General features: G+C 50.9%; 1 protein-coding gene across 3 annotated transcripts in view; it reads left to right on the top strand.

Moving 5' to 3' along the window:
* The window catches only part of pcmtl (l-isoaspartyl protein carboxyl methyltransferase, like), a 66,114-nt gene that overhangs the window by 7,888 nt on the left and 33,373 nt on the right, over positions 1-24,853 (top strand). For all 3 annotated transcript variants that reach the window (XM_067991155.1, XM_067991154.1, XM_067991153.1), the window contains exon 2: positions 20,315-20,439. In XM_067991155.1, the coding sequence (XP_067847256.1) occupies positions 20,315-20,439 (125 nt within the window). The remainder of the gene's footprint in view (positions 1-20,314; positions 20,440-24,853) is intronic.

Below are 24,853 nucleotides of genomic sequence, written 5' to 3'. Positions count from 1 at the left end.
AGAGAGAGCGAGGGCGAGAGAGAGAGCGAGGGCGAGGGCGAGAGAGAGAGAGAGAGCGAGGCGAGGGCGAGGGCGAGGCGAGAGGGCGAGGGCGAGGCGAGGGAGAGAGAGCGAGGGCGAGAGAGAGAGCGAGGGCGAGAGAGAGCGAGGGCGAGAGAGAGAGAGAGAGAGAGCGAGGGCGAGAGAGAGAGCGAGGGCGAGGGCGAGAGAGAGAGAGAGAGCGAGGGCGAGAGAGAGAGAGAGAGGGCGAGGCGAGGGCGAGGCGAGGGGCGAGGCGAGGAGAGAGAGAGAGAGAGAGAGAGCGAGGGCGAGAGAGAGAGAGAGCGAGGGCAGGGCGAGAGAGAGAGCGAGGGCGAGGGCGAGAGAGAGAGAGAGAGAGGGCGAGGGCGAGAGAGAGAGAGGGCGAGGGCGAGAAGAGCGAGGGCGAGGCGAGAGAGAGAGAGAGGGCGAGGGCGAGAGAGAGAGAGGGCGAGGGCGAGAGAGAGAGCGAGGGCGAGAGAGAGAGCGAGGCGAGGGCGAGGGCGAGAGAGAGAGAGAGAGAGAGAGGGCGAGGGCGAGGGCGAGGGCGAGGGCGAGGGCGAGAGAGAGCGAGGGCGAGGGCGAGAGAGAGAGAGAGAGCGAGGGCGAGAGAGAGAGAGGGCGAGAGAGAGAGAGGGCGAGGGCGAGAGAGAGAGAGAGCGAGGGCGAGGGCGAGAGAGAGAGAGGGCGAGAGATAGAGAGAGCGAGGGCGAGAGAGAGAGCGAGGGCGAGGGCGAGGGCGAGAGAGAGAGAGAGAGCGAGGGCGAGAGAGGGCGAGGGCGAGAGAGAGAGAGAGCGAGGGCGAGGGCGAGAGAGAGAGAGAGCGAGGCGAGGGCGAGAGAGAGAGAGAGCGAGGGCGAGAGAGAGAGAGAGCGAGGGCGAGAGAGAGAGAGAGCGAGGGCGAGGGCGAGAGAGAGAGAGAGCGAGGGCGAGGGCGAGAGAGAGAGAGAGCGAGGGCGAGGGCGAGAGAGAGAGCGAGGGCGAGGGCGAGAGAGAGAGAGCGAGGCGAGGGCGAGGGCGAGAGAGAGAGCGAGGGCGAGGGCGAGAGAGAGAGCGAGAGAGAGAGAGAGAGGGCGGGCGAGGGCGAGGGCGAGAGGGCGAGAGGGCGGGCGAGGGCGCGAGAGAGAGAGAGAGAGAGAGCGAGAGAGCGAGGCGAGGGCGAGAGAGAGCGAGGGCGAGGGCGAGGGCGAGAGAGAGAGAGGGCGAGAGAGAGAGAGAGAGCGAGGGCGAGAGAGAGAGAGAGAGCGAGGGCGAGAGCGAGAGAGAGAGAGAGAGCGAAGGCGAGAGAGAGAGAGAGAGAGAGGGCGAGAGAGAGAGAGAGGGCGAGAGAGAGAGAGAGAGCGAGGGCGAGAGAGAGAGCGAGGGCGAGAGAGAGAGAGAGAGAGAGAGCGAGGGCGAGAGCGAGAGAGAGAGAGAGAGCGAGGGCGAGAGAGAGAGAGAGAGGGCGAGAGAGAGAGAGAGAGCGAGGGCGAGGGCGAGAGAGAGCGAGGGCGAGAGAGAGAGAGAGAGCGAGGGCGAGGGCGAGAGAGAGAGAGAGAGGGCGAGGGCGAGGGCGAGAGAGAGAGAGAGAGAGCGAGGGCGAGAGAGAGAGAGAGCGAGGGCGAGGGCGAGAGAGAGAGAGAGAGCGAGGGCGAGGGCGAGAGAGAGGGCGAGGGCGAGAGAGAGAGAGCGAGGGCGAGAGAGAGAGCGAGGGCGAGAGAGAGAGGGCGAGAGAGAGAGAGCGAGGGCGAGAGAGAGAGAGAGAGGGCGAGAGAGAGAGCGAGGGCGAGAGAGAGAGAGAGAGCGAGGGCGAGAGAGAGAGAGAGAGCGAGGGCGAGGGCGAGGGCGAGGGCGAGAGAGAGAGAGAGAGCGAGGGCGAGGCGAGGCGAGGGCGAGGGCGAGAGAGAGAGAGAGCGAGGGCGAGAGAGAGAGCGAGGGCGAGAGAGAGAGCGAGGGCGAGAGAGAGAGCGAGGGCGAGAGAGAGAGCGAGGGCGAGAGAGAGAGCGAGGGCGAGAGAGAGAGAGAGGGCGAGAGAGAGAGAGCGAGGCGAGGGCGAGAGAGAGGGCGAGGGCGAGAGAGAGAGCGAGGGCGAGAGAGAGAGCGAGGGCGAGAGAGAGAGCGAGGGCGAGAGAGAGAGAGAGCGAGGGCGAGAGAGAGAGCGAGGGCGAGAGAGAGAGAGGGCGAGAGAGAGAGAGAGCGGGGGAGGCGAGAGAGAGAGAGCGAGGGCGAGGGCGAGAGAGAGAGAGAGAGCGAGGGCGAGAGAGAGAGAGAGAGAGAGCGAGGGCGAGAGAGAGAGAGAGAGCGAGGCGAGAGAGAGAGAGCGAGGGCGAGAGAGAGAGAGAGAGCGAGGGCGAGAGAGAGAGAGAGCGAGGGCGAGAGAGAGAGAGAGGGCGAGAGAGAGAGAGAGAGAGGGCGAGAGAGAGAGAGAGAGAGAGCGAGGGCGAGAGAGAGAGAGAGCGAGGGCGAGAGAGAGAGAGAGAGGGCGAGAGAGAGAGAGCGAGGGCGAGGGCGAGAGAGAGAGAGAGGGCGAGGGCGAGGGCGAGAGAGAGAGAGAGAGAGAGCGAGGGCGAGGGCGAGAGAGAGAGAGGGAGAGGGCGAGGGCGAGAGAGAGAGAGAGAGAGCGAGGGCGAGAGCGAGGGCGAGAGAGAGAGAGAGAGCGAGGGGCGAGAGAGAGAGCGAGGGCGAGAGAGAGAGCGAGGGCGAGAGAGAGAGAGAGGGCGAGAGAGAGAGAGGGCGAGAGAGAGAGCGAGGGCGAGAGAGAGAGCGAGGGCGAGAGAGAGAGCGAGGGCGAGAGAGAGAGCGAGGGCGAGAGAGAGAGCGAGGGCGAGAGAGAGAGAGAGAGAGGGCGAGAGAGAGAGAGAGAGAGTGAGGACGAGAGAAAAAGAGAGAAAAAGAGAGTGAAGACGAGAGAAAAAGAGAGTGAGGGCGAGAGAAAAAGAGAGTGAGGGCGAGAGAAAAAGAGAGTGAGGGCGAGAGAAAAAGAGAGTGAGGACGAGAGAAAAAGAGAGTGAGAGAGAGTGAGGACGAGAGAACAAGAGAGTGAGGACGAGAGAACAAGAGAGTGAGGACGAGAGAACAAGAGAGTGAGGACGAGAGAAAAAGAGAGTGAGGACGAGAGAAAAAGAGAGTGAGGACGAGAGAAAAAGAGAGTGAGGACGAGAGAAAAAGAGAGTGAGGACGAGAGAAAAAGAGAGTGAGGACGAGAGAAAAAGAGAGTGAGGACGAGAGAAAAAGAGAGAAAAAGAGAGTGAGGACGAGAGAAAAAGAGAGTGAGGACGAGAGAAAAAGAGAGTGAGGACGAGAGAAAAAGAGAGTGAGGACGAGAGAAAAAGAGAGTGAGGACGAGAGAAAAAGAGAGTGAGGACGAGAGAAAAAGAGAGTGAGAGAGAGTGAGGACGAGAGAAAAAGAGAGAGAGAGTGAGGACGAGAGAAAAAGAGAGAGAGAGATTGAGGAAGAGAGAAAAAGAGAGTGAGGGCGAGAGAAAAAGAGAGTGAGGGCGAGAGAAAAAGAGAGTGAGGGCGAGAGAAAAAGAGAGTGAGGGCGAGAGAAAAAGAGAGTGAGGGCGAGAGAAAAAGAGAGTGAGGGCGAGAGAAAAAGAGAGTGAGGGCGAGAGAAAAAGAGAGTGAGGGCGAGAGAAAAAGAGAGTGAGGGCGAGAGAAAAAGAGAGTGAGGGCGAGAGAAAAAGAGAGTGAGGGCGAGAGAAAAAGAGAGTGAGGGCGAGAGAAAAAGAGAGTGAGGGCGAGAGAAAAAGAGAGTGAGGGCGAGAGAAAAAGAGAGTGAGGGCGAGAGAAAAAGAGAGTGAGGGCGAGAGAAAAAGAGAGTGAGGACGAGAGAAAAAGAGAGTGAGAGAGAGCGAGGACGAGAGAGAGCGAGGACGAGAGAGAGCGAGGGCGAGAGAGAGAGCGAGGGCGAGAGAGAGAGCGAGGGCGAGAGAGAGAGCGAGGGCGAGAGAGAGAGCGAGGGCGAGAGAGAGAGAGGGCGAGAGAAAAAGAGAGAAAAAGAGAGTGAGGACGAGAGAAAAAGAGAGTGAGGACGAGAGAAAAAGAGAGTGAGGGCGAGAGAAAAAGAGAGTGAGGGCGAGAGAAAAAGAGAGTGAGGACGAGAGAAAAAGAGAGAAAAAGAGAGTGAGGACGAGAGAAAAAGAGAGTGAGGACGAGAGAAAAAGAGAGTGAGGACGAGAGAAAAAGAGAGTGAGAGAGAGTGAGGACGAGAGAAAAAGAGAGAGAGAGAGTGAGGACGAGAGAAAAAGAGAGAGAGAGATTGAGGAAGAGAGAAAGAGAGAAAAAGAGAGTGAGGGCGAGAGAAAAAGAGAGTGAGGGCGAGAGAAAAAGAGGGTGAGGGCGATAGAAAAAGAGAGTGAGGACGATAGAAAAAGAGAGTGAGGACGATAGAAAAAGAGAGTGAGGACGAGAGAAAAAGAGAGTGAGGACGAGAGAAAAAGAGAGTGAGGACGAGAGAAAAAGAGAGTGAGGACGAGAGAAAAAGAGAGTGAGGACGAGAGAAAAAGAGAGAAAAAGAGAGTGAGGACGAGAGAAAAAGAGAGTGAGGACGAGAGAAAAAGAGAGTGAGGACGAGAGAAAAAGAGAGTGAGGACGAGAGAAAAAGAGAGAAAAAGAGAGTGAAGACGAGAGAAAAAGAGAGTGAGGGCGAGAGAAAAAGAGAGTGAGGGCGAGAGAAAAAGAGAGTGAGGGCGAGAGAAAAAGAGAGTGAGGACGAGAGAAAAAGAGAGTGAGAGAGAGTGAGGACGAGAGAACAAGAGAGTGAGGACGAGAGAACAAGAGAGTGAGGACGAGAGAACAAGAGAGTGAGGACGAGAGAAAAAGAGAGTGAGGACGAGAGAAAAAGAGAGTGAGGACGAGAGAAAAAGAGAGTGAGGACGAGAGAAAAAGAGAGTGAGGACGAGAGAAAAAGAGAGTGAGGACGAGAGAAAAAGAGAGTGAGGACGAGAGAAAAAGAGAGAAAAAGAGAGTGAGGACGAGAGAAAAAGAGAGTGAGGACGAGAGAAAAAGAGAGTGAGGACGAGAGAAAAAGAGAGTGAGGACGAGAGAAAAAGAGAGTGAGGACGAGAGAAAAAGAGAGTGAGGACGAGAGAAAAAGAGAGTGAGAGAGAGTGAGGACGAGAGAAAAAGAGAGAGAGAGTGAGGACGAGAGAAAAAGAGAGAGAGAGATTGAGGAAGAGAGAAAAAGAGAGTGAGGGCGAGAGAAAAAGAGAGTGAGGGCGAGAGAAAAAGAGAGTGAGGGCGAGAGAAAAAGAGAGTGAGGGCGAGAGAAAAAGAGAGTGAGGGCGAGAGAAAAAGAGAGTGAGGGCGAGAGAAAAAGAGAGTGAGGGCGAGAGAAAAAGAGAGTGAGGGCGAGAGAAAAAGAGAGTGAGGGCGAGAGAAAAAGAGAGTGAGGGCGAGAGAAAAAGAGAGTGAGGGCGAGAGAAAAAGAGAGTGAGGGCGAGAGAAAAAGAGAGTGAGGGCGAGAGAAAAAGAGAGTGAGGGCGAGAGAAAAAGAGAGTGAGGGCGAGAGAAAAAGAGAGTGAGGGCGAGAGAAAAAGAGAGTGAGGGCGAGAGAAAAAGAGAGTGAGGGCGAGAGAAAAAGAGAGTGAGGACGAGAGAAAAAGAGAGTGAGAGAGAGCGAGGACGAGAGAGAGCGAGGACGAGAGAGAGCGAGGACGAGAGAGAGCGAGGGCGAGAGAGAGAGCGAGGGCGAGAGAGAGAGCGAGGGCGAGAGAGAGAGCGAGGGCGAGAGAGAGAGCGAGGGCGAGAGAGAGCGAGGGCGAGAGAAAAAGAGAGAAAAAGAGAGTGAGGACGAGAGAAAAAGAGAGTGAGGACGAGAGAAAAAGAGAGTGAGGGCGAGAGAAAAAGAGAGTGAGGGCGAGAGAAAAAGAGAGTGAGGACGAGAGAAAAAGAGAGAAAAAGAGAGTGAGGACGAGAGAAAAAGAGAGTGAGGACGAGAGAAAAAGAGAGTGAGGACGAGAGAAAAAGAGAGTGAGAGAGAGTGAGGACGAGAGAAAAAGAGAGAGAGAGAGTGAGGACGAGAGAAAAAGAGAGAGAGAGATTGAGGAAGAGAGAAAGAGAGAAAAAGAGAGTGAGGGCGAGAGAAAAAGAGAGTGAGGGCGAGAGAAAAAGAGGGTGAGGGCGATAGAAAAAGAGAGTGAGGACGATAGAAAAAGAGAGTGAGGACGATAGAAAAAGAGAGTGAGGACGAGAGAAAAAGAGAGTGAGGACGAGAGAAAAAGAGAGTGAGGACGAGAGAAAAAGAGAGTGAGGACGAGAGAAAAAGAGAGTGAGGACGAGAGAAAAAGAGAGAAAAAGAGAGTGAGGACGAGAGAAAAAGAGAGTGAGGACGAGAGAAAAAGAGTGAGGACGAGAGAAAAAGAGAGAAAAAGAGAGTGAGGACGAGAGAAAAAGAGAGTGAGGACGAGAGAAAAAGAGAGTGAGGACGAGAGAAAAAGAGAGTGAGGACGAGAGAAAAAGAGAGTGAGGACGAGAGAAAAAGAGAGTGAGGGCGAGAGAAAAAGAGAGAAAAAGAGAGTGAGGACGAGAGAAAAAGAGAGTGAGGACGAGAGAAAAAGAGAGTGAGGACGAGAGAGAAAGAGAGTGAGGACGAGAGAGAAAGAGAGTGAGGACGAGAGAGAAAGAGAGTGAGGACGAGAGAGAAAGAGAGTGAGGACGAGAGAAAAAGAGAGTGAGGACGAGAGAAAAAGAGAGTGAGGACGAGAGAAAAAGAGAGTGAGGACGAGAGAAAAAGAGAGTGAGGGCGAGAGAAAAAGAGAGTGAGGGCGAGAGAAAAAGAGAGTGAGGGCGAGAGAAAAAGAGAGTGAGGGCGAGAGAAAAAGAGAGTGAGGGCGAGAGAAAAAGAGTGAGGACGAGAGAAAAAGAGTGAGGACGAGAGAAAAAGAGAGAAAAAGAGAGTGAGGACGAGAGAAAAAGAGAGTGAGGACGAGAGAAAAAGAGAGTGAGGACGAGAGAAAAAGAGAGTGAGGACGAGAGAAAAAGAGAGAAAAAGAGAGTGAGGGCGAGAGAAAAAGAGAGTGAGGACGAGAGAAGAAGTGAGTGGGGACGAGAGAAAAAGAGAGTGGGGACGAGAGAAAAAGAGAGTGGGGACGAGAGAAAAAGAGAGTGGGGACGAGAGAAAAAGAGAGTGAGGACGAGAGAAAAAGAGAAAAAGAGAGTGGGGACGAGAGAAAAAGAGAGTGGGGACGAGAGAAAAAGAGAGTGAGGACGAGAGAAAAAGAGAGTGGGGACGAGAGAAAAAGAGAGTGGGGACGAGAGAAAAAGAGAGTGAGGACGAGAGAAAAAGAGAGTGGGGACGAGAGAAAAAGAGAGTGGGGACGAGAGAAAAAGAGAGTGAGGACGAGAGAAAAAGAGAGTGAGGACGAGAGAAAAAGAGAGTGAGGACGAGAGAAAAAGAGAGTGGGGACGAGAGAAAAAGAGAAATAGTGAGTGGGGACGAGAGAAAAAGAGAGTGAGAGAGAGTGAGGACGAGAGAAAAAGAGAGAGAGAGAGTGGGGACGAGAGAAAAAGAGAGTGAGAGAGAGTGAGGACGAGAGAAAAAGAGAGAGAGAGAGTGGGGACGAGAGAAAAAGAGAGTGAGGACGAGAGAAAAAGAGAGTGAGAGAGAGTGAGGACGAGAGAAAAAGAGAAAAAGAGAGTGGGGACGAGAGAAAAAGAGAGTGAGGACGAGAGAAAGAGAGTGAGGACGAGAGAAAAAGAGTGAGGACGAGAGAAAAAGAGAGAAAAAGAGAGTGAGGACGAGAGAAAAAGAGAGTGAGGACGAGAGAAAAAGAGAGTGAGGACGAGAGAAAAAGAGAGTGAGGACGAGAGAAAAAGAGAGAAAAAGAGAGTGAGGGCGAGAGAAAAAGAGAGTGAGGACGAGAGAAAAAGTGAGTGGGGACGAGAGAAAAAGAGAGTGGGGACGAGAGAAAAAGAGAGTGGGGACGAGAGAAAAAGAGAAAAAGAGAGTGGGGACGAGAGAAAAAGAGAGTGAGGACGAGAGAAAAAGAGAAAAAGAGAGTGGGGACGAGAGAAAAAGAGAGTGAGGACGAGAGAAAAAGAGAGTGGGGACGAGAGAAAAAGAGAGTGAGGACGAGAGAAAAAGAGAGTGGGGACGAGAGAAAAAGAGAGTGGGGACGAGAGAAAAAGAGAGTGAGGACGAGAGAAAAAGAGAGTGGGGACGAGAGAAAAAGAGAGTGGGGACGAGAGAAAAAGAGAGTGAGGACGAGAGAAAAAGAGAGTGAGGACGAGAGAAAAAGAGAGTGAGGACGAGAGAAAAAGAGAGTGAGGACGAGAGAAAAAGAGAGTGAGGACGAGAGAAAAAGAGAGTGGGGACGAGAGAAAAAGAGAAAAAGAGAGTGGGGACGAGAGAAAAAGAGAGTGAGAGAGAGTGAGGACGAGAGAAAAAGAGAGAGAGAGAGTGGGGACGAGAGAAAAAGAGAGTGAGGACGCGAGAAAAAGAGAGTGAGAGAGAGTGAGGACGAGAGAAGAAGAGAAAAAGAGAGTGGGGACGAGAGAAAAAGAGAAAAAGAGAGTGAGGACGAGAGAAAAAGAGTGAGAGAGAGTGAGGACGAGAGAAAAAGAGAGAGAGAGAGAGTGGGGACGAGAGAAAAAGAGAGTGGTGACGAGAGAAAAAGAGAGTGAGAGAGAGTGAGGACGAGAGAAAAAGAGAAAGAGAGAGTGGGGACGAGAGAAAAAGAGAGTGAGAGAGAGTGAGGACGAGAGAAAAAGAGAGAGAGAGAGTGGTGACGAGAGAAAAAGAGAGTGAGAGAGAATGAGGACGAGAGAAAAAGAGAGAGAGAGAGTGGGGACGAGAGAAAAAGAGAGTGGGGACGAGAGAAAAAGAGAAATAGTGAGTGGGGACGAGAGAAAAAGAGAGTGAGAGAGAGTGAGGACGAGAGAAAAAGAGAGAGAGAGAGTGGGGACGAGAGAAAAAGAGAGTGAGGACGAGAGAAAAAGAGAGTGAGAGAGAGTGAGGACGAGAGAAAAAGAGAAAAAGAGAGTGGGGACGAGAGAAAAAGAGAGTGAGGACGAGAGAAAGAGAGTGAGGACGAGAGAAAAAGAGAGTGAGAGAGAGTGTGGAAGAGAGAGAGAGAGTGAGGAGAGAAAGATAGTGAGAGAAAGTAAGGAAGAGAGAGTGAGGACGAGAGAAAGAGAGATTGATTGCGAGAGAAAGAGAGAGTGAGGGCGAGAGAAAGAGAGAGTCAGGGCGAGAGAAAGAGAGATTGATTGCGAGAGAAAGAGAGAGTGAGGGCGAGAGAAAGAGAGAGTGAGGGCGAGAGAAAGAGAGAGTGAGGGCGAGAGAAAGAGAGAGTGAGGGCGAGAGAAAGAGAGAGTGAGGGCGAGAGAAAGAGAGAGTGAGGGCGAGAGAAAGAGAGAGTGAGGGCGAGAGAAAGAGAGAGTGAGGGCGAGAGAAAGAGAGATTGAGGGCGAGAGAAAGAGAGAGTGAGGGCGAGAGAAAGAGAGAGTGAGGGCGAGAGAAAGAGAGAGTGAGGGCGGGAGAAAGAGAGAGAGTGAGGGCGAGAGAAAAAGAGTGGGGACGAGAGAAAAAGAGAGTGAGGACGATTGAAAAAGAGAGTGAGGACGATTGAAAAAGAGAGTGAGGACGAGAGAAAAAGAGAGTGAGGACGATTGAAAAAGAGAGTGAGGACGATTGAAAAAGAGAGTGAGGACGATTGAAAAAGAGAGTGAGGACGAGAGAAAAAGAGAGTGAGGACGAGAGAAAAAGAGAGAAAAACAGAGTGAGGACGAGAGAAAAAGAGAGAAAAAGAGAGTGAGGACGAGAGAAAAAGAGAGAAAAAGAGAGTGAGGACGAGAGAAAAAGAGAGTGAGGACGATTGAAAAAGAGAGTGAGGGCGATAGAAAAAGAGAGTGAGGACGATAGAAAAAGAGAGTGGGGACGAGAGAAAAAGAGAGTGAGGACGAGAGAAAAAGAGAGTGAGGACGAGAGAAAAGGAGAGTGAGGACGAGAGAAAAAGAGAATGAGGACGAGAGAAAAAGAGAGTGAGGGCGAGAGAAAAAGAGAGTGAGGACGAGAGAAAAAGAGAGAAAAAGAGAGTTAAGACGAGAGAAAAGGAGAGTGAGGACGAGAGAAAAAGAGAGTGAGGACGAGAGAAAAAGAGAGTGAGGACGAGAGAAAAAGAGAGTGAGGACGAGATAAAAAGAGAGTGAGGACGAGAGAGAAAGAGAGTGAGGACGAGAGAGAAAGAGAGTGAGGACGAGAGAGAAAGAGAGTGAGGACGAGAGAAAAAGAGAGTGAGGACGAGAGAAAAAGAGAGTGAGGACGAGAGAAAAAGAGAGTGAGGACGAGAGAAAAAGAGAGTGAGGACGAGAGAGAAAGAGAGTGAGGACGAGAGAGAAAGAGAGTGAGGACGAGAGAGAAAGAGAGTGAGGACGAGAGAGAAAGAGAGTGAGGACGAGAGAGAAAGAGAGTGAGGACGAGAGAGAAAGAGAGTGAGGACGAGAGAGAAAGAGAGTGAGGACGAGAGAGAAAGAGAGTGAGGACGAGAGAAAAAGAGAGAAAAAGAGAGTGAGGACGAGAGAAAAAGAGAGTGAGGACGATTGAAAAAGAGAGTGAGGGCGATAGAAAAAGAGAGTGGGGACGAGAGAAAAAGAGAGTGGGGACGAGAGAAAAAGAGAGTGGGGACGAGAGAAAAAGAGAGTGGGGACGAGAGAAAAAGAGAGTGGGGACGTGGGGACGAGAGAAAAAGAGAGTGAGGACGATTGAAAAAGAGAGTGAGGGCGATAGAAAAAGAGAGTGAGGACGAGAGAAAAGGAGAGTGAGGACGAGAGAAAAAGAGAGTGAGGGCGATAGAAAAAGAGAGTGGGGACGATAGAAAAAGAGAGTGGGGACGAGAGAAAAAGAGAGTGAGGACGAGAGAAAAGGAGAGTGAGGACGAGAGAAAAAGAGAGTGAGGGCGAGAGAAAAAGAGAGTGGGGACGAGAGAAAAAGAGAGTGAGGACGAGAGAAAAGGAGAGTGAGGACGAGAGAAAAAGAGAGTGAGGGCGAGAGAAAAAGAGAGTGAGGGCGAGAGAAAAAGAGAGTGGGGACGAGAGAAAAAGAGAGTGGGGACGAGAGAAAAAGAGAGTGGGGACGAGAGAAAAAGAGAGTGGGGACGTGAGAAAAAGAGAGTGGGGACGAGAGAAAAAGAGAGTGAGGACGAGAGAAAAAGAGAGTGAGGACGAGAGAAAAAGAGAGTGGGGACGAGAGAAAAAGAGAGTGAGGACGAGAGAAAAAGAGAGTGAGGACGAGAGAAAAAGAGAGTGAGGACGAGAGAAAAAGAGAGTGAGGACGAGAGAAAAAGAGAGTGAGGACGAGAGAGAAAGAGAGTGAGGACGAGAGAGAAAGAGAGTGAGGACGAGAGAGAAAGAGAGTGAGGACGAGAGAGAAAGAGAGTGAGGACGAGAGAGAAAGAGAGTGAGGACGAGAGAGAAAGAGAGTGAGGACGAGAGAGAAAGAGAGTGAGGACGAGAGAGAAAGAGAGTGAGGACGAGAGAGAAAGAGAGTGAGGACGAGAGAAAAAGAAAGTGAGGACGAGAGAAAAAGAAAGTGAGGACGAGAGAAAAAGAGAGTGAGGACGAGAGAGAAAGAGAGTGAGGACGAGAGAGAAAGAGAGTGAGGACGAGAGAGAAAGAGAGTGGGGACGAGAGAAAAAGTGAGTGGGGACGAGAGAAAAAGAGAGTGGGGACGAGAGAAAAAGAGAGTGGGGACGAGAGAAAAAGAGAGTGAGGACGAGAGAAAAAGAGAGTGAGGACGAGAGAAAAGGAGAGTGAGGACGAGAGAAAAAGAGAGTGGGGACGAGAGAAAAAGAGAGTGAGGACGAGAGAAAAAGAGAGTGAGGACGAGAGAAAAAGAGAGTGAGGGAGAGTGAGGACGAGAGAAAAAGAGAGTGAGAGAGAGTGAGGACGAGAGAAAAAGAGAAAAAGAGAGTGGGGACGAGAGAAAAAGAGAGTGAGGACGAGAGAAAAAGAGAGTGAGGACGAGAGAAAAAGAGAGTGAGGACGAGAGAAAAGGAGAGTGAGGACGAGAGAGAAAGAGAGTGAGGACGAGAGAGAAAGAGAGTGAGGACGAGAGAAAAAGAGAGTGAGGACGAGAGAAAAAGAGAGTGAGGACGAGAGAAAAGGAGAGTGAGGACGAGAGAAAAGGAGAGTGAGGACGAGAGAGAAAGAGAGTGAGGACGAGAGAGAAAGAGAGTGAGGACGAGAGAGAAAGAGAGTGAGGACGAGAGAGAAAGAGAGTGAGGACGAGAGAAAAAGAGAGTGAGGACGAGACAAAAAGAGAGTGAGGACGAGAGAGAAAGAGAGTGAGGACGAGAGAGAAAGAGAGTGAGGACGAGAGAGAAAGAGAGTGAGGAATAGAGAGAAAGAGAGTGAGGACGAGAGAGAAAGAGAGTGAGGACGAGAGAGAAAGAGAGTGGGGACGAGAGAAAAAGAGAGTGGGGACGAGAGAAAAAGAGAGTGGGGACGAGAGAAAAAGAGAGTGGGGACGAGAGAAAAAGAGAGTGAGGACGAGAGAAAAAGAGAGTGGGGACGAGAGAAAAAGAGAGTGGGGACGAGAGAAAAAGAGAGTGGGGACGAGAGAAAAAGAGAGTGAGGACGAGAGAAAAAGAGAGTGAGGACAAGAGAAAAAGAGAGTGAGGGAGAGTGAGGACGAGAGAAAAAGAGAAAAAGAGAGTGGGGACGAGAGAAAAAGAGAGTGAGAGAGAGTGAGGACGAGAGAAAAAGTGAGAGAGAGAGTGGGGACGAGAGAAAAAGAGAGTGAGGACGCGAGAAAAAGAGAGTGAGAGAGAGTGAGGACGAGAGAAAAAGAGAAAAAGAGAGTGGGGACGAGAGAAAAAGAGAGTGAGAGAGAGTGAGGACGAGAGAAAAAGAGAGAGAGAGAGTGAGGACGAGAGAAAAAGAGAGAGAGAGAGTGAGGACGAGAGAAAAAGAGAGAGAGAGAGAGTGAGGACGAGAGAAAAAGTGAGAGAGAGAGTGGGGACGAGAGAAAAAGTGAGAGAGAGAGTGGGGACGAGAGAAAAAGAGAGTGAGGACGCGAGAAAAAGAGAGTGAGAGAGAGTGAGGACGAGAGAAAAAGAGAGTGGGGACGAGAGAAAAAGAGAGTGAGGACGCGAGAAAAAGAGAGTGAGAGAGAGTGAGGACGAGAGAAAAAGAGAGTGGGGACGAGAGAAAAAGAGAGTGAGAGAGAGTGGGGACGAGAGAAAAAGAGAGTGAGACAGAGTGGGGACGAGAGAAAAAGAGAGAGAGAGAGTGGGGACGAGAGAAAAAGAGAGTGAGGACGAGAGAAAAAGAGAGTGAGGACGAGAGAAAAAGAGTGAGAGAGAGTGAGGACGAGAGAAAAAGAGAAAAAGAGAGTGGGGACGAGAGAAAAAGAGAGTGAGAGAGAGTGAGGACGAGATAAAAAGAGAGAGAGAGAGTGAGGACGAGAGAAAAAGAGAGAGAGAGAGTGGTGACGAGAGAAAAAGAGAGAGAGAGAGTGGTGACGAGAGAAAAAGAGAGAGAGAGAGTGGGGACGAGAGAAAAAGAGAGTGGGGACGAGAGAAAAAGAGAGTGGGGACGAGAGAAAAAGAGAGTGAGGACGAGAGAAAAAGAGAGTGAGGGCGAGAGAAAAAGAGAGTGGGGACGAGAGAAAAAGAGAGTGAGGACGAGAGAAAAAGAGAGTGAGGACGAGAGAAAAAGAGAGTGAGGGCGAGAGAAAAAGAGAGTGAGGGCGAGAGAAAAAGAGAGTGAGGACGAGAGAAAAAGAGAGTGAGGGCGAGAGAAAAAGAGAGTGGGGACGAGAGAAAAAGAGAGTGGGGACGAGAGAAAAAGAGAGTGGGGACGAGAGAAAAAGAGAGTGAGGACGAGAGAAAAAGAGAGTGAGGGCGAGAGAAAAAGAGAGTGGGGACGAGAGAAAAAGAGAGTGGGGACGAGAGAAAAAGAGTGAGGACGAGAGAAAAAGAGAGTGGGGACGAGAGAAAGAGAGTGGGGACGAGAGAAAAAGAGAGTGGGGACGAGAGAAAAAGAGAGTGAGGACGAGAGAGAAAGAGAGTGGGGACGAGAGAAAAAGAGAGTGAGGACGAGAGAAAAAGAGAGTGGGGACGAGAGAAAAAGAGAGTGGGGACGAGAGAAAAAGAGAGTGGGGACGAGAGAAAGAGAGATTGATTGCGAGAGAAAGAGAGAGTGAGGGCGAGAGAAAGGGAGAGTGAGGGCGAGAGAAAGAGAGATTGATTGCGAGTGAAAGAGAGAGTGAGGGCGAGAGAAAGAGAGAGTGAGGGCGAGAGAAAGAGAGAGTGAGGGCGAGAGAAAGAGAGATTGATTGCGAGTGAAAGAGAGAGTGAGGGCGAGAGAAAGAGAGATTGATTGCGAGTGAAAGAGAGCGTGAGGGCGAGAGAAAGAGAGAGTGAGGGCGAGAGAAAGAGAGAGTGAGGGCGAGAGAAAGAGAGAGTGAGGGCGAGAGAAAGAGAGAGTGAGGGCGAGAGAAAGAGAGAGTGAGGGCGAGAGAAAGAGAGAGTGAGGGCGAGAGAAAGAGAGAGTGAGGGCGAGAGAAAGAGGGAGTGAGGGCGAGAGAAAGAGGGAGTGAGGGCGAGAGAAAGAGAGAGTGAGGGCGAGAGAAAGAGAGAGTGAGGGCGAGAGAAAGAGAGAGTGAGGGCGAGAGAAAGAGAGAGTGGGGGCGAGAGAAAGAGAGATTGAGGGCGAGAGAAAGAGAGAGTGGGGGCGAGAGTAAAAGAGAGTGGGGGCGAGAGTAAAAGAGAGTGGGGGCGAGAGTAAAAGAGAGTGAGGACGAGAGAAAAAGAGAGTGAGGACGAGAGGGTGGACATATGAGGAGAGGTTGAGTAGATTGGGACTCTACTCATTGGAGTTCAGAAGAATGAGAGGCGATCTTATTGAAACATATAAGATAAAATTTAAAACAGAAATAGACAGTTTCCTGGAAGTAAAGGGAATTAGGGGTTACGGGGAGCGGGCAGGAAATTGGACATGAAGCTGAGTTCGGATCGGTCAATGCCCTGTGGGTGGCGGAGAGGTCCCAGGGGCTATGTGGCCGGGTCCTGCTCCGACTTCTTGTGTTCTTTAGATTTGTGGTTGGGATCAGATCAGCCATGATCTTATTGAATGGCGGAGCAGGCTCGAGGGGCCGATTGGCCTACTCCTGCTCCAATTTCTTATGTTCTTATGTTCTTATGAGAGAAAAAGAGAGTGGGGACGAGAGAAAAAGAGAGAGAGAGAGTGGGGACGAGAGAAAAAGAGAGAGAGAGAGTGGGGACGAGAGAAAAAGAGAGTGATAGAGAGTGAGGACGAGGCAGAAAAAGTGAGAGGGTGAGGAAGAGAGAGGGTGAGGAAGGCAGGAAGAGAGGGTGAGAAAGAGAGGGGGTGAGGAAGGAAGGGAGAGGGTCAGAAAGAGAGGGAGAGTGAGTGTGAGAAAGAGACCGAGTGAGAAAGAGAGTGAGTAAGAAAGAAAGAGAGTGAGAAAGAGACAAAATGTGAGAGGGGAAGAGAGTGAGTGTGATAGAGAGGATGAGAGAGGAGAGTGAGGAAAAGAGAGACAGACAGAGGGAGAAAGTGAGAGTGAGAAAGAAAATGAGCGTGAGGACGAGAGAGAGTGAGAAAGAAAATGAGAGTGAGGAATAGAATCATAGAATCATAGAAGTTACAACATGGAAACAGGCCCTTCGGCCCAACATGTCCATGTCGCCCAGTTTATACCACTAAGCTAGTCCCAATTGCCTGCACTTGGCCCATATCCCTCGATACCCATCTTCCCCATGTAACTGTCCAAATGCTTTTTAAAAGACAAAATTGTACCCGCCTCTACTACTGCCTCTGGCAGCTCGTTCCAGACACTCACCACCCTTTGAGTGAAAAAATTGCCCCTCTGGATCCTTTTGTATCTCTCCCCTCTCACCTTAAATCTGTGCCCCCTCGTTATAGACTCCCCTACCTTTGGGTAGGGGAGTCTATAACGAGAATAGCGATCGAGAGAGTGAGTGAAAGAGAGAATGCGAGAGAGACAGAGAGAGAAAGAGTGAGGAAGGGGGAAGAGAGAGAAAGAGACAGAGAAACAGAGTGAGAAAGAGGATGAGAGAGAGAGTAAGAGGAAAAGTGAGGAAGGGAGAGAGTGAGAAAGACAGCAAGTGAGGGAGTGGAAGGGAGAGAGAAAGGATGGAAGGAGAGAGTGAGTGAGAAAGAGAGAGGTTGAGAAAGAGAGGGAGAGAGGTTGAGAAAGAGGGAGAGAGGTTGAGAAAGAGAGGGAGAGAGGTTGAGAAAGAGAGGGAGAGAGGTTGAGAAAGAGAGGGAGAGAGGTTGAGAAAGAGAGGGAGAGAGGTTGAGAAAGAGAGGGAGAGAGGTTGAGAAAGAGAGGGAGAGAGGTTGAGAAAGAGAGGGAGAGAGGTTGAGAAAGAGTCATAGAGAGTCATACAGCATGGATAGAGGCCCTTCGGCCCATCGTGTCCGTGCCGGCCATCAGCCCTGTCTACTCTAATCCCATATTCCAGCATTTGGTCCGTAGCCTTGTATGCTATGGCATTTCAAGTGCTCATCCAAATGCTTCTTGAATGTTGTGAGGGTTCCTGCCTCCACAACCCTTTCAGACAGTGAGTTCCAGACTCCAACCACCCTCTGGGTGAAAAAGTTCTTTCTCAAATCCCCTCTAAACCTCCCGCCTTTTACCTTGAATCTGTGTCCCCTTGTTATAGAACCCTCAACGAAGGGAAAAAGCTCCTTAGTATCCATCCTATCTGTGCCCCTCATAATTTTGTACACCTCAATCATGTCCCCCCTCAGCCTCCTCTGCTCCAAGGAAAACAAACCCAATCTTCCCAGTCTCTCTTCATAGCTGAAGCGCTCCAGCCCTGGTAACATCCTGGTGAATCTCCTCTGCACCCTCTCCAAAGCGTTCACATCCTTCCTGTAGTGTGGCGACCAGAACTGCACACAGTACTCCAGCTGTGGCCTAACCAGTGTTTTATACAGCTCCATCATAACCTCCTTGCTCTTATATTCTATGCCTCGGCTAATAAAGGCAAGTATCCCATATGCCTTCTTTACCACCTTATCTACCTGTTCCGCTGCCTTCAGAGATCTGTGAACTTGCACACCAAGATCCCTCTGACCCTCTGTCTTGCCTAGGGTCCTCCCATTCATTGTGTATTCCCTTGCCTTGTTAGTCCCTCCAAAGTGCATCACCTCGCACTTTTCCGGGTTAAATTCCATTTGCCACTGTTCCGCCCATCTGACCAACCCATCTATATCGTCCTGCAGACTGAGGCTATCCTCCTCACTATTTACCACCCTACCAATCTTTGTATCATCAGCGAACTTACTGATCATACCTTTTACATTCATATCCAAGTCATTAATGTAGACCACAAACAGCAAGGGACCCAGCACCGATCCCTGTGGTACCCCACTGGCCACAGGCTTCCAGTCACAAAAACAACCTTCGACCATCACCCTCTGCCTTCTGCCACTAAGCCAGTTTTGTATCCAAAGTGCCAAGGCACCCTGGATTCCATGGGCTCGTACCTTCTTGACCAGTCTCCTGTGGGGGACTTTATCGAAGGCCTTACTGAAATCCATGTATACCACATCCACTGCGTTACCCTCATCCACACGCCTAGTCACCCCCTGAGAAAGAGAGGGAGAGAGGTTGAGAAAGAGAGGGAGAGAGGTTGAGAAAGAGAGGGAGAGAGGTTGAGAAAGAGAGGGAGAGAGGTTGAGAAAGAGAGGAAGAGAGGTTGAGAAAGAGAGGGAGAGAGGTTGAGAAAGAGAGGGAGAGAGGTTGAGAAAGAGAGGGAGAGAGGTTGAGAAAGAGAGGGAGAGAGGTTGAGAAAGAGAGGGAGAGAGGTTGAGAAAGAGAGGGAGAGAGGTTGAGAAAGAGAGGGGGAGAGGTTGAGAAAGAGAGGGGGAGAGGTTGAGAAAGAGAGGGGGAGAGGTTGAGAAAGAGAGGGGGAGAGGTTGAGAAAGAGAGGGGGAGAGGTTGAGAAAGAGAGAGAGAGAGAAAGAGGTTGAGAAAGAGAGAGAAAGAGAGAGAGAGAGAGAGAGGTTGAGAAAGAGAGAGCGAGAGAGAGGTTGAGAAAGAGAGAGCGAGAGAGAGGTTGAGAAAGAGAGAGCGAGAGAGAGGTTGAGAAAGAGAGAGCGAGAGAGAGGTTGAGAAAGAGAGAGCGAGAGAGAGGTTGAGAAAGAGACGGAGAGAGAGAGAGAAAGAGTGAGGAAAAGGGAGAAAGTGAGGGAGAAAGAGACAGAAAGTGAGGGAGAATGAGAAAGAGACAAAGTGAAAGAGGGTGAGAGAGAGAGAGTGTGTGAAAGGATGAGAGAGAGAGAGAGTGTGAAAGAGGGTAAGAGAGAGGAAGAGAGATCGAGAGAGTGAGAAAAAGTGAGCAATAGAGGAAGAGAGAGAAAGGGAAAGGGAGAGAGAGAAAGAGAAAGTAAGAAAGAGAGAGAGAGTGAGTGAAAGAAAGTGAGAGAGGGTGAGAAAGAGGATGAGAGGAAGAGAGAGTAAAAGGGAGAGTGAGGAAGAGAGAGAAAGATGAAGAGAAAGACAGAGTGAGAAAGCAAAAGTGAGGAAGAGAGAGAGTGAGAAAGAGACAGTGAGAAAGACGGAGAGAAAGTGGGAAAGACAGGGAGAGAGAGAAAAGAAGAGAAGGAGAGAGTGAGTGAGAAGAGAGTGAGTGAGAAGGAGAGAGTGAGTAAGAAGGAAAGTGGAAAAAAAGTGAGCGAGAGAGAGAAAGAGAAGGTGTGAGAGGTTGAGAAAGAGACAGAGGGTGAGAAAAGAGTGAGAAAGAGAGAAAAAAAGACAGACAAAGAGAGAGAGTGAGAAAGATTGAGAAAGAGACAGAGGAAGAAAGAGAGTGAGGAAGAGAGAGAGAGTGAGAAAGAAAAAGAGATTGAGGAAAAGGGAGAAAGTGAGAGAGAATGAGAAAGAGAGAGTGTGAAAGAGGGTGAGAGAGAGGAAGTGAGAAAGAAAGAGAGAGAAAGGGAAAGAGGATGAGAAAGAGAGGGTGAGAAAGAGAGTGTGTGAAAGAGAGGGTGAGAGAGAGAAAGGGAAAGAGGGTGAGAAAGAGACAGAGAAAGTGAGAGAGGAAGAGAAAGAAAGTGAGGAAAAGAGAGAAAGGGACAGAAAGTGAGAGAGGTTGAGAAAGAGACAGAAAGTGAGAGAGAGAAAAGAGAGTGAGAAAGAGGAAGAAAGAGAGAGTGTGAAAGAGAGGAAGAGAGAGGGGGTGAGAAAGAAAGAGGGTGAGAGACAGAATGAGGAAGAGAGGGAGTGAGAAAGGGAGAGAGAGTGTGAGAGAGAAAGAGACTGAGAAAGAGAGCGTGTGAAAGAGGAAGAGAGTGAGAATGAGGGAGAAAGTGTGAGTAAGCGAGAAAGAGAGCAAATGAGAGAGAAGGATTGAGAAAAAGAGAGAGTGTGATAAAGAGAGGAAGAGAAAGAGAGTGAGAAAGAGACAGAGACAGAGAGAAAGTGAGAGAGTGAGACTGACAGGGAGAGACAGACAGTGAGAAAGAGAGAGTAGCACAGAGAGACAGTAACAAAGAGAGAAAGACAGAGAGTGAGAAAGAAAGAATGAGAAAGAGAGAGACAGGGAGTAATAGAGAAAGGCAGAGAGGAAGCGAGAAGCAGAGAGGGATGCAGAGAGTAACAAAGAAAGACAGAGAGAGAGAGGCACAGAGACAGAGACGAGAGACAGATGAGAGAGAGAGACAGCGAAAGATGCAAAGAGCGAGACGGAAAGAGAGGGAGGGTGACAGACAGACAGAGTCGGAGAGACAGACAGAGAAAGAGAGAGACGGAGATAGACAGAGAGAGAGAGATCAATACTTGGAGTCTGACAGGTAGAGAGTGAGTGACAGAGACAGAAAGATCGTGCATTTATATAGCACCTTTCACAACCTCAGGACAAATCGCTTTACAGCCAATGAAGTACTTTTGAAGTGTAGTCACTGTTGTAATGCAGGGAAACAGCAGCCAATTTGTGTACAGCAAGATCCCACAAACAGTAATGTGATAATGACCAAATAATCAGTTTTTAGTGGTGTTGGTTGAAGGATAAATATTGGCCAGGACACCAGAGAGATCTTCTACATTCACCTGAGAGGGCTCAGGTGAAAGATGACACCTCCGACAGTGCAGCACTCCCTCAGTACTGCATTGGGAATGTCAGCCAGGATTATGTGCTCTGCTCTCTGGAGTGTGTGAGAGTGCTACCCACTGAGCCACGGCAGACACCTGAGAGAGAGAGAGAATGTAATGTTGGTGCATCGGTGAAATCCCGCACCTTGCACTGGGCACTTTGTATGGATTTCTACATTGAGTGGTGGTCGTGGAGATGTAGGAGCTAATGGCTGTGCTTTGGTTCAGTTTAAGGGACATGTTGGCCATGCTGAGGCTCTCGGTTGTTTTTCCCGTGGGACTGTTGATCGTGAGGGGTATGGCCTGGACATCCTCTGCAAACTCACACTCACAGCTAGTCGAGAATCTGAGAAGTAAGTAACCCAAGTGATTTGGTTCAGGACCACATTAAGTCAAGTGAAAAAATCAGAAATGGCTGGACTAAGAGGCAGAATCTGTGGAGAGAACACACAGCAAAGTATGGGTTATAAAGCCTCCCTTAGAACTGGGAGATTACAGTGGACAGAATTTAAAAAGATACAGAACAAGGGGAAAGGTGGAATAAGACAGACTGACCGCACACACTGACTGACCGCGCACACTGACTGACCGCGCACACTGACTGACCGCGCACACTGACTGACCGCGCACACACAGACCGACCGCGCGTGCGTGTGCACGCGCGCGCACACACACACACACACACACACACACACACACAAAGACCGACCGCGCACACGCTGACTGACTGCGCACACAGACTGACCGACTGCACACACACATAGACTGACCGACCGCGCGCACACACACAGACTGACCGACCGCGCACATACACAGACTGACCGACCGCGCACACACACAGACTGACCGACCGCGCACACAGACTGACTGACCGACCGCGCACACAGACTGACTGACCGACCGCGCACACAGACTGACTGACCGACCGCGCACACAGACTGACTGACCGACCGCGCACACACACAGACTGACCGACCGCGCACACACACAGACTGACCGACCGCGCACACACACAGACTGACCGACCGCGCACACACACAGACTGACCGACCGCGCACACAGACTGACCGACCGCGCACACAGACTGACCGACCGCGCACACACACAGACTGACCGACCGCGCACACACACAGACTGACCGACCGCGCACACAGACCGACCGACCGCGCACACAGACCGACCGACCGCGCACACAGACCGAACGACCGCGCACACAGACTGACCGACCGCGCACACAGACCGACCGACCGCGCACACAGACTGACCGACCGCACACACAGACTGACTGACTGACTGACCGACCGCGCACACAGACTGACCGACCGCGCACACAGACCGACCGACCGCGCACACAGACCGACCGACCGCGCACACAGACCGACCGACCGCGCACACAGACCGACCGACCGCGCACACAGACCGACCGACCGCGCACACACTGACCGACTGCCCTGTAGGTAACGGCATTTCAGGTGCACATCCAAGTACTTTTTAAATGAGTTGAGGGTTTCTGCCTCTACCACCCTTTCAGGCAGTGAGTTCCAGACCCTCACCACCCTCTGGGTGAAAAAACTTTTCCTCAGATGGCCTCTAATCCTTCTACCAATCACTTTAAATCCATGCCCCCTGGTTATTGACCTCTCTGCTAAGGGAAATAGATCCTTCCTATCCACTCTATCTAGGTCCCTCATAATTTTGTACACCTCAATTAAATCTCCCCTCCGCCTCCTCTGTTCCAAAGAAAACAACTCCAGCCTATCCAATCTTTCCTCATAGATAAAATTCTCCAGTCCTGGCAACATCCTCGTAAATCTCCTCTGTACCCTCTCTAGTGCAATTACATCCTTCCTGTAATGTGGTGACCAGAACTGTACGCAGTACTCAAGCTGTGGCCTAACTAGTGTTTTATACAGTTCCAGCATAACATCCCTGCTCTTATATTCTATGCCTCGGCTAATAAAGGAAGGTATCCCGTATGCCTTCTTAACCACCTTATTTACCTGTCCTGTTACCTTCAGGGATCTGTGGACATTTTTTTTAATTTTTTTTATTCGTTCATGGGATGTGGGCGTCGCTGACGAGGCCAGCATTTATTGCCCATCCCTAATTGCCCTCGAGAAGGTGGTGGTGAGCCGCCTTCTTGAACCGCTGCAGTCCGTGTGGTGACGGTTCTCCCACAGTGCTGTTAGGAAGGGAGTTCCAGGATTTTGACCCAGCGACGATGAAGGAACGGCGATATATTTCCAAGTCGGGATGGTGTGTGACTTGGAGGGGAACGTGCAGGTGGTGTTGTTCCCATGCGCCTGCTGCTCTTGTCCTTCTAGGTGGTAGAGGTCGCGGGTTTGGGAGGTGCTGTCGAAGAAGCCTTGGCGAGTTGCTGCAGTGCATCCTGTGGATGGTGCACACTGCAGCCACAGTGCGCCGGTGGTGAAGGGAGTGAATGTTTAGGGTGGTGGATGGGGTGCCAATCAAGCGGGCTGCTTTATCTTGCATGGTGTCGAGCTTCTTGAGTGTTGTTGGAGCTGCACTCATCCAGGCAAGTGGAGAGTATTCCATCACACTCCTGACTTGTGCCTTGTAGATGGTGGAAAGGCTTTGGGGAGTCAGGAGGTGAGTCACTCGCCGCAGAATACCCAGCCTCTGAGCTGCTCTCGTAGCCACAGTATTTATATGGCTGGTCCAGTTCAGTTTCTGGTCAATGGTGACCCCCAGGATGTTGATGGTGGGGGATTCGGCGATGGTAATGCTGTTGAATGTCAAGGGGAGGTGGTTAGACTCTCTCTTGTTGGGGATGGTCATTGCCTAGCACTTATCTGGCGCGAATGTTACTTGCCACTTATGAGCCCAAGCCTGGATGTTGTCCAGGTCTTGCTGCATGCGGGCTCGGACTGCTTCATTATCTGAGGGGTTGCGAATGGAACTGAACACTGTGCAGTCATCAGCGAACATCCCCATTTCTGACCTTATGATGGAGGGAAGGTCATTGATGAAGCAGCTGAAGATGGTTGGACCTAGGACACTGCCCTGAGGAACTCCTGCAGCAATGTCCTGGGGCTGAGATGATTGGCCTCCAACAACCACTACCATCTTCCTTTGTGCTAGGTATGACTCCAGCCACTGGAGAGTTTTCCCCCTGATTCCCATTGACTTCAATTTTACTAGGGCTCCTTGGTGCCACACTCGGTCAAATGCTGCCTTGATGTCAAGGGCAGTCACTCTCACCTCACCTCTGGAATTCAGCTCTTTTGTCCATGTTTGGACCAAGGCTGTAATGAGGTCTGGAGCCGAGTGGTCCTGGCGGAACCCAAATTGAGCATCGGTGAGCAGGTTATTGGTGAGTAAGTGCCGCTTGATAGCACTGTCGACAACACCTTCCATCACTTTGCTGATGATTGAGAGTAGACTGATGGTGCGGTAATTGGCCGGATTGGATTTGTCCTGCTTTTTGTGGACAGGACATACCTGGGCAATTTTCCACATTGTCGGGTAGATGCCAGTGTTGTAGCTGTACTGAAACAGCTTGGCTAGAGGTGCAGCTAGTTCTGGAGCACAAGTCTTCAGCACTACAGCTGGGATGTTGTCGGGGCCCATAGCCTTTGCTGTATCCAGTGCACTCAGCCGTTTCTTGATATCACGTGGAGTGAATCGAATTGGCCGAAGACTGGCTTCTGTGATGGTGGGGATATCGGGAGGAGGCTGAGATGGATCATCCACTCGGCACTTCTGGCTGAAGATGGTTGCAAACGCTTCAGCTTTGTCTTTTGCACTCACGTGCTGGACTCCGCCATCATTGAGAATGGGGATGTTTGCAGAGCCTCCTCCTCCCGTTAGTTGTTTAATTGTCCACCACCATTCACGACTGGATGTGGCAGGACTGCAGAGCTTTGATCTGATCCGTTGGTTGTGGAATCGCTTAGCTCTGTCTATAGCATGTTGCTTCCGCTGTTTAGCATACATGTAGTCCTGAGTTGTAGCTTCACCAGGTTGGTACCTCATTTTTAGGTACGCCTGGTGCTGCTCCTGGCATGCTCTTCTACACTCCTCATTGAACCAGGGTTGATCCCCTGGCTTGTTGGTAATGGTAGAGTGAGGAATATGCCGGGCCATGAGGTTACAGATTGTGCTGGAATACAATTCTGCTGCTGCTGATGGCCCACAGCGCCTCATGGATGCCCAGTTTTGTGCTGCATGATCTGTTCTGAATCTATCCCATTTAGCACGGTGGTAGTGCCACACAACACGTTGGATGGTGTCCTCAGTGCGAAGACGGGACTTCATCTCCACAAGGACTGTGCGGTGGTCACTCCTACCAATACTGTCATGGACAGATGCATCTGCGACAGGTAGATTGGTGAGGACGAGGTCAAATAAGTTTTTCCCTCGTGTTGGTTCGCTCACCACCTGCCGCAGGCCCAGTCTAGCAGCTATGTCCTTCAGGACTCGGCCAGTAGTGGTGCTACCGAGCCACTCTTGGTGATGGACATTGAAGTCCCCCACCCAGAGTACATTTTGTGCCCTTGCTACCCTCAGTGCTTCCTCCAAGTGGTGCTCAACATGGAGGAGGACTGATTCATCAGCTGAGGGAGGACGGTAGGAGGTTTCCTTGCCCATGTTTGACCTGATGCCATGAGATTTCATGGGGTCCAGAGTCAATGTTGAGGACTCCCAGGGCCACTCTCTCCTGACTGCATATCACTGTACCGCCACCTCTGGTGGGTCCGTCCTGCCGGTGGGACAGGACATACCCAGGGATGGTGATGGAAGAGT

This window comes from Heptranchias perlo, chromosome 10, assembly GCF_035084215.1.
Source record: "Heptranchias perlo isolate sHepPer1 chromosome 10, sHepPer1.hap1, whole genome shotgun sequence".
NCBI classification, from domain to species: Eukaryota; Metazoa; Chordata; class Chondrichthyes; order Hexanchiformes; family Hexanchidae; genus Heptranchias; species Heptranchias perlo.
This window is presented reverse-complemented; position numbering and strand designations above follow the sequence as displayed.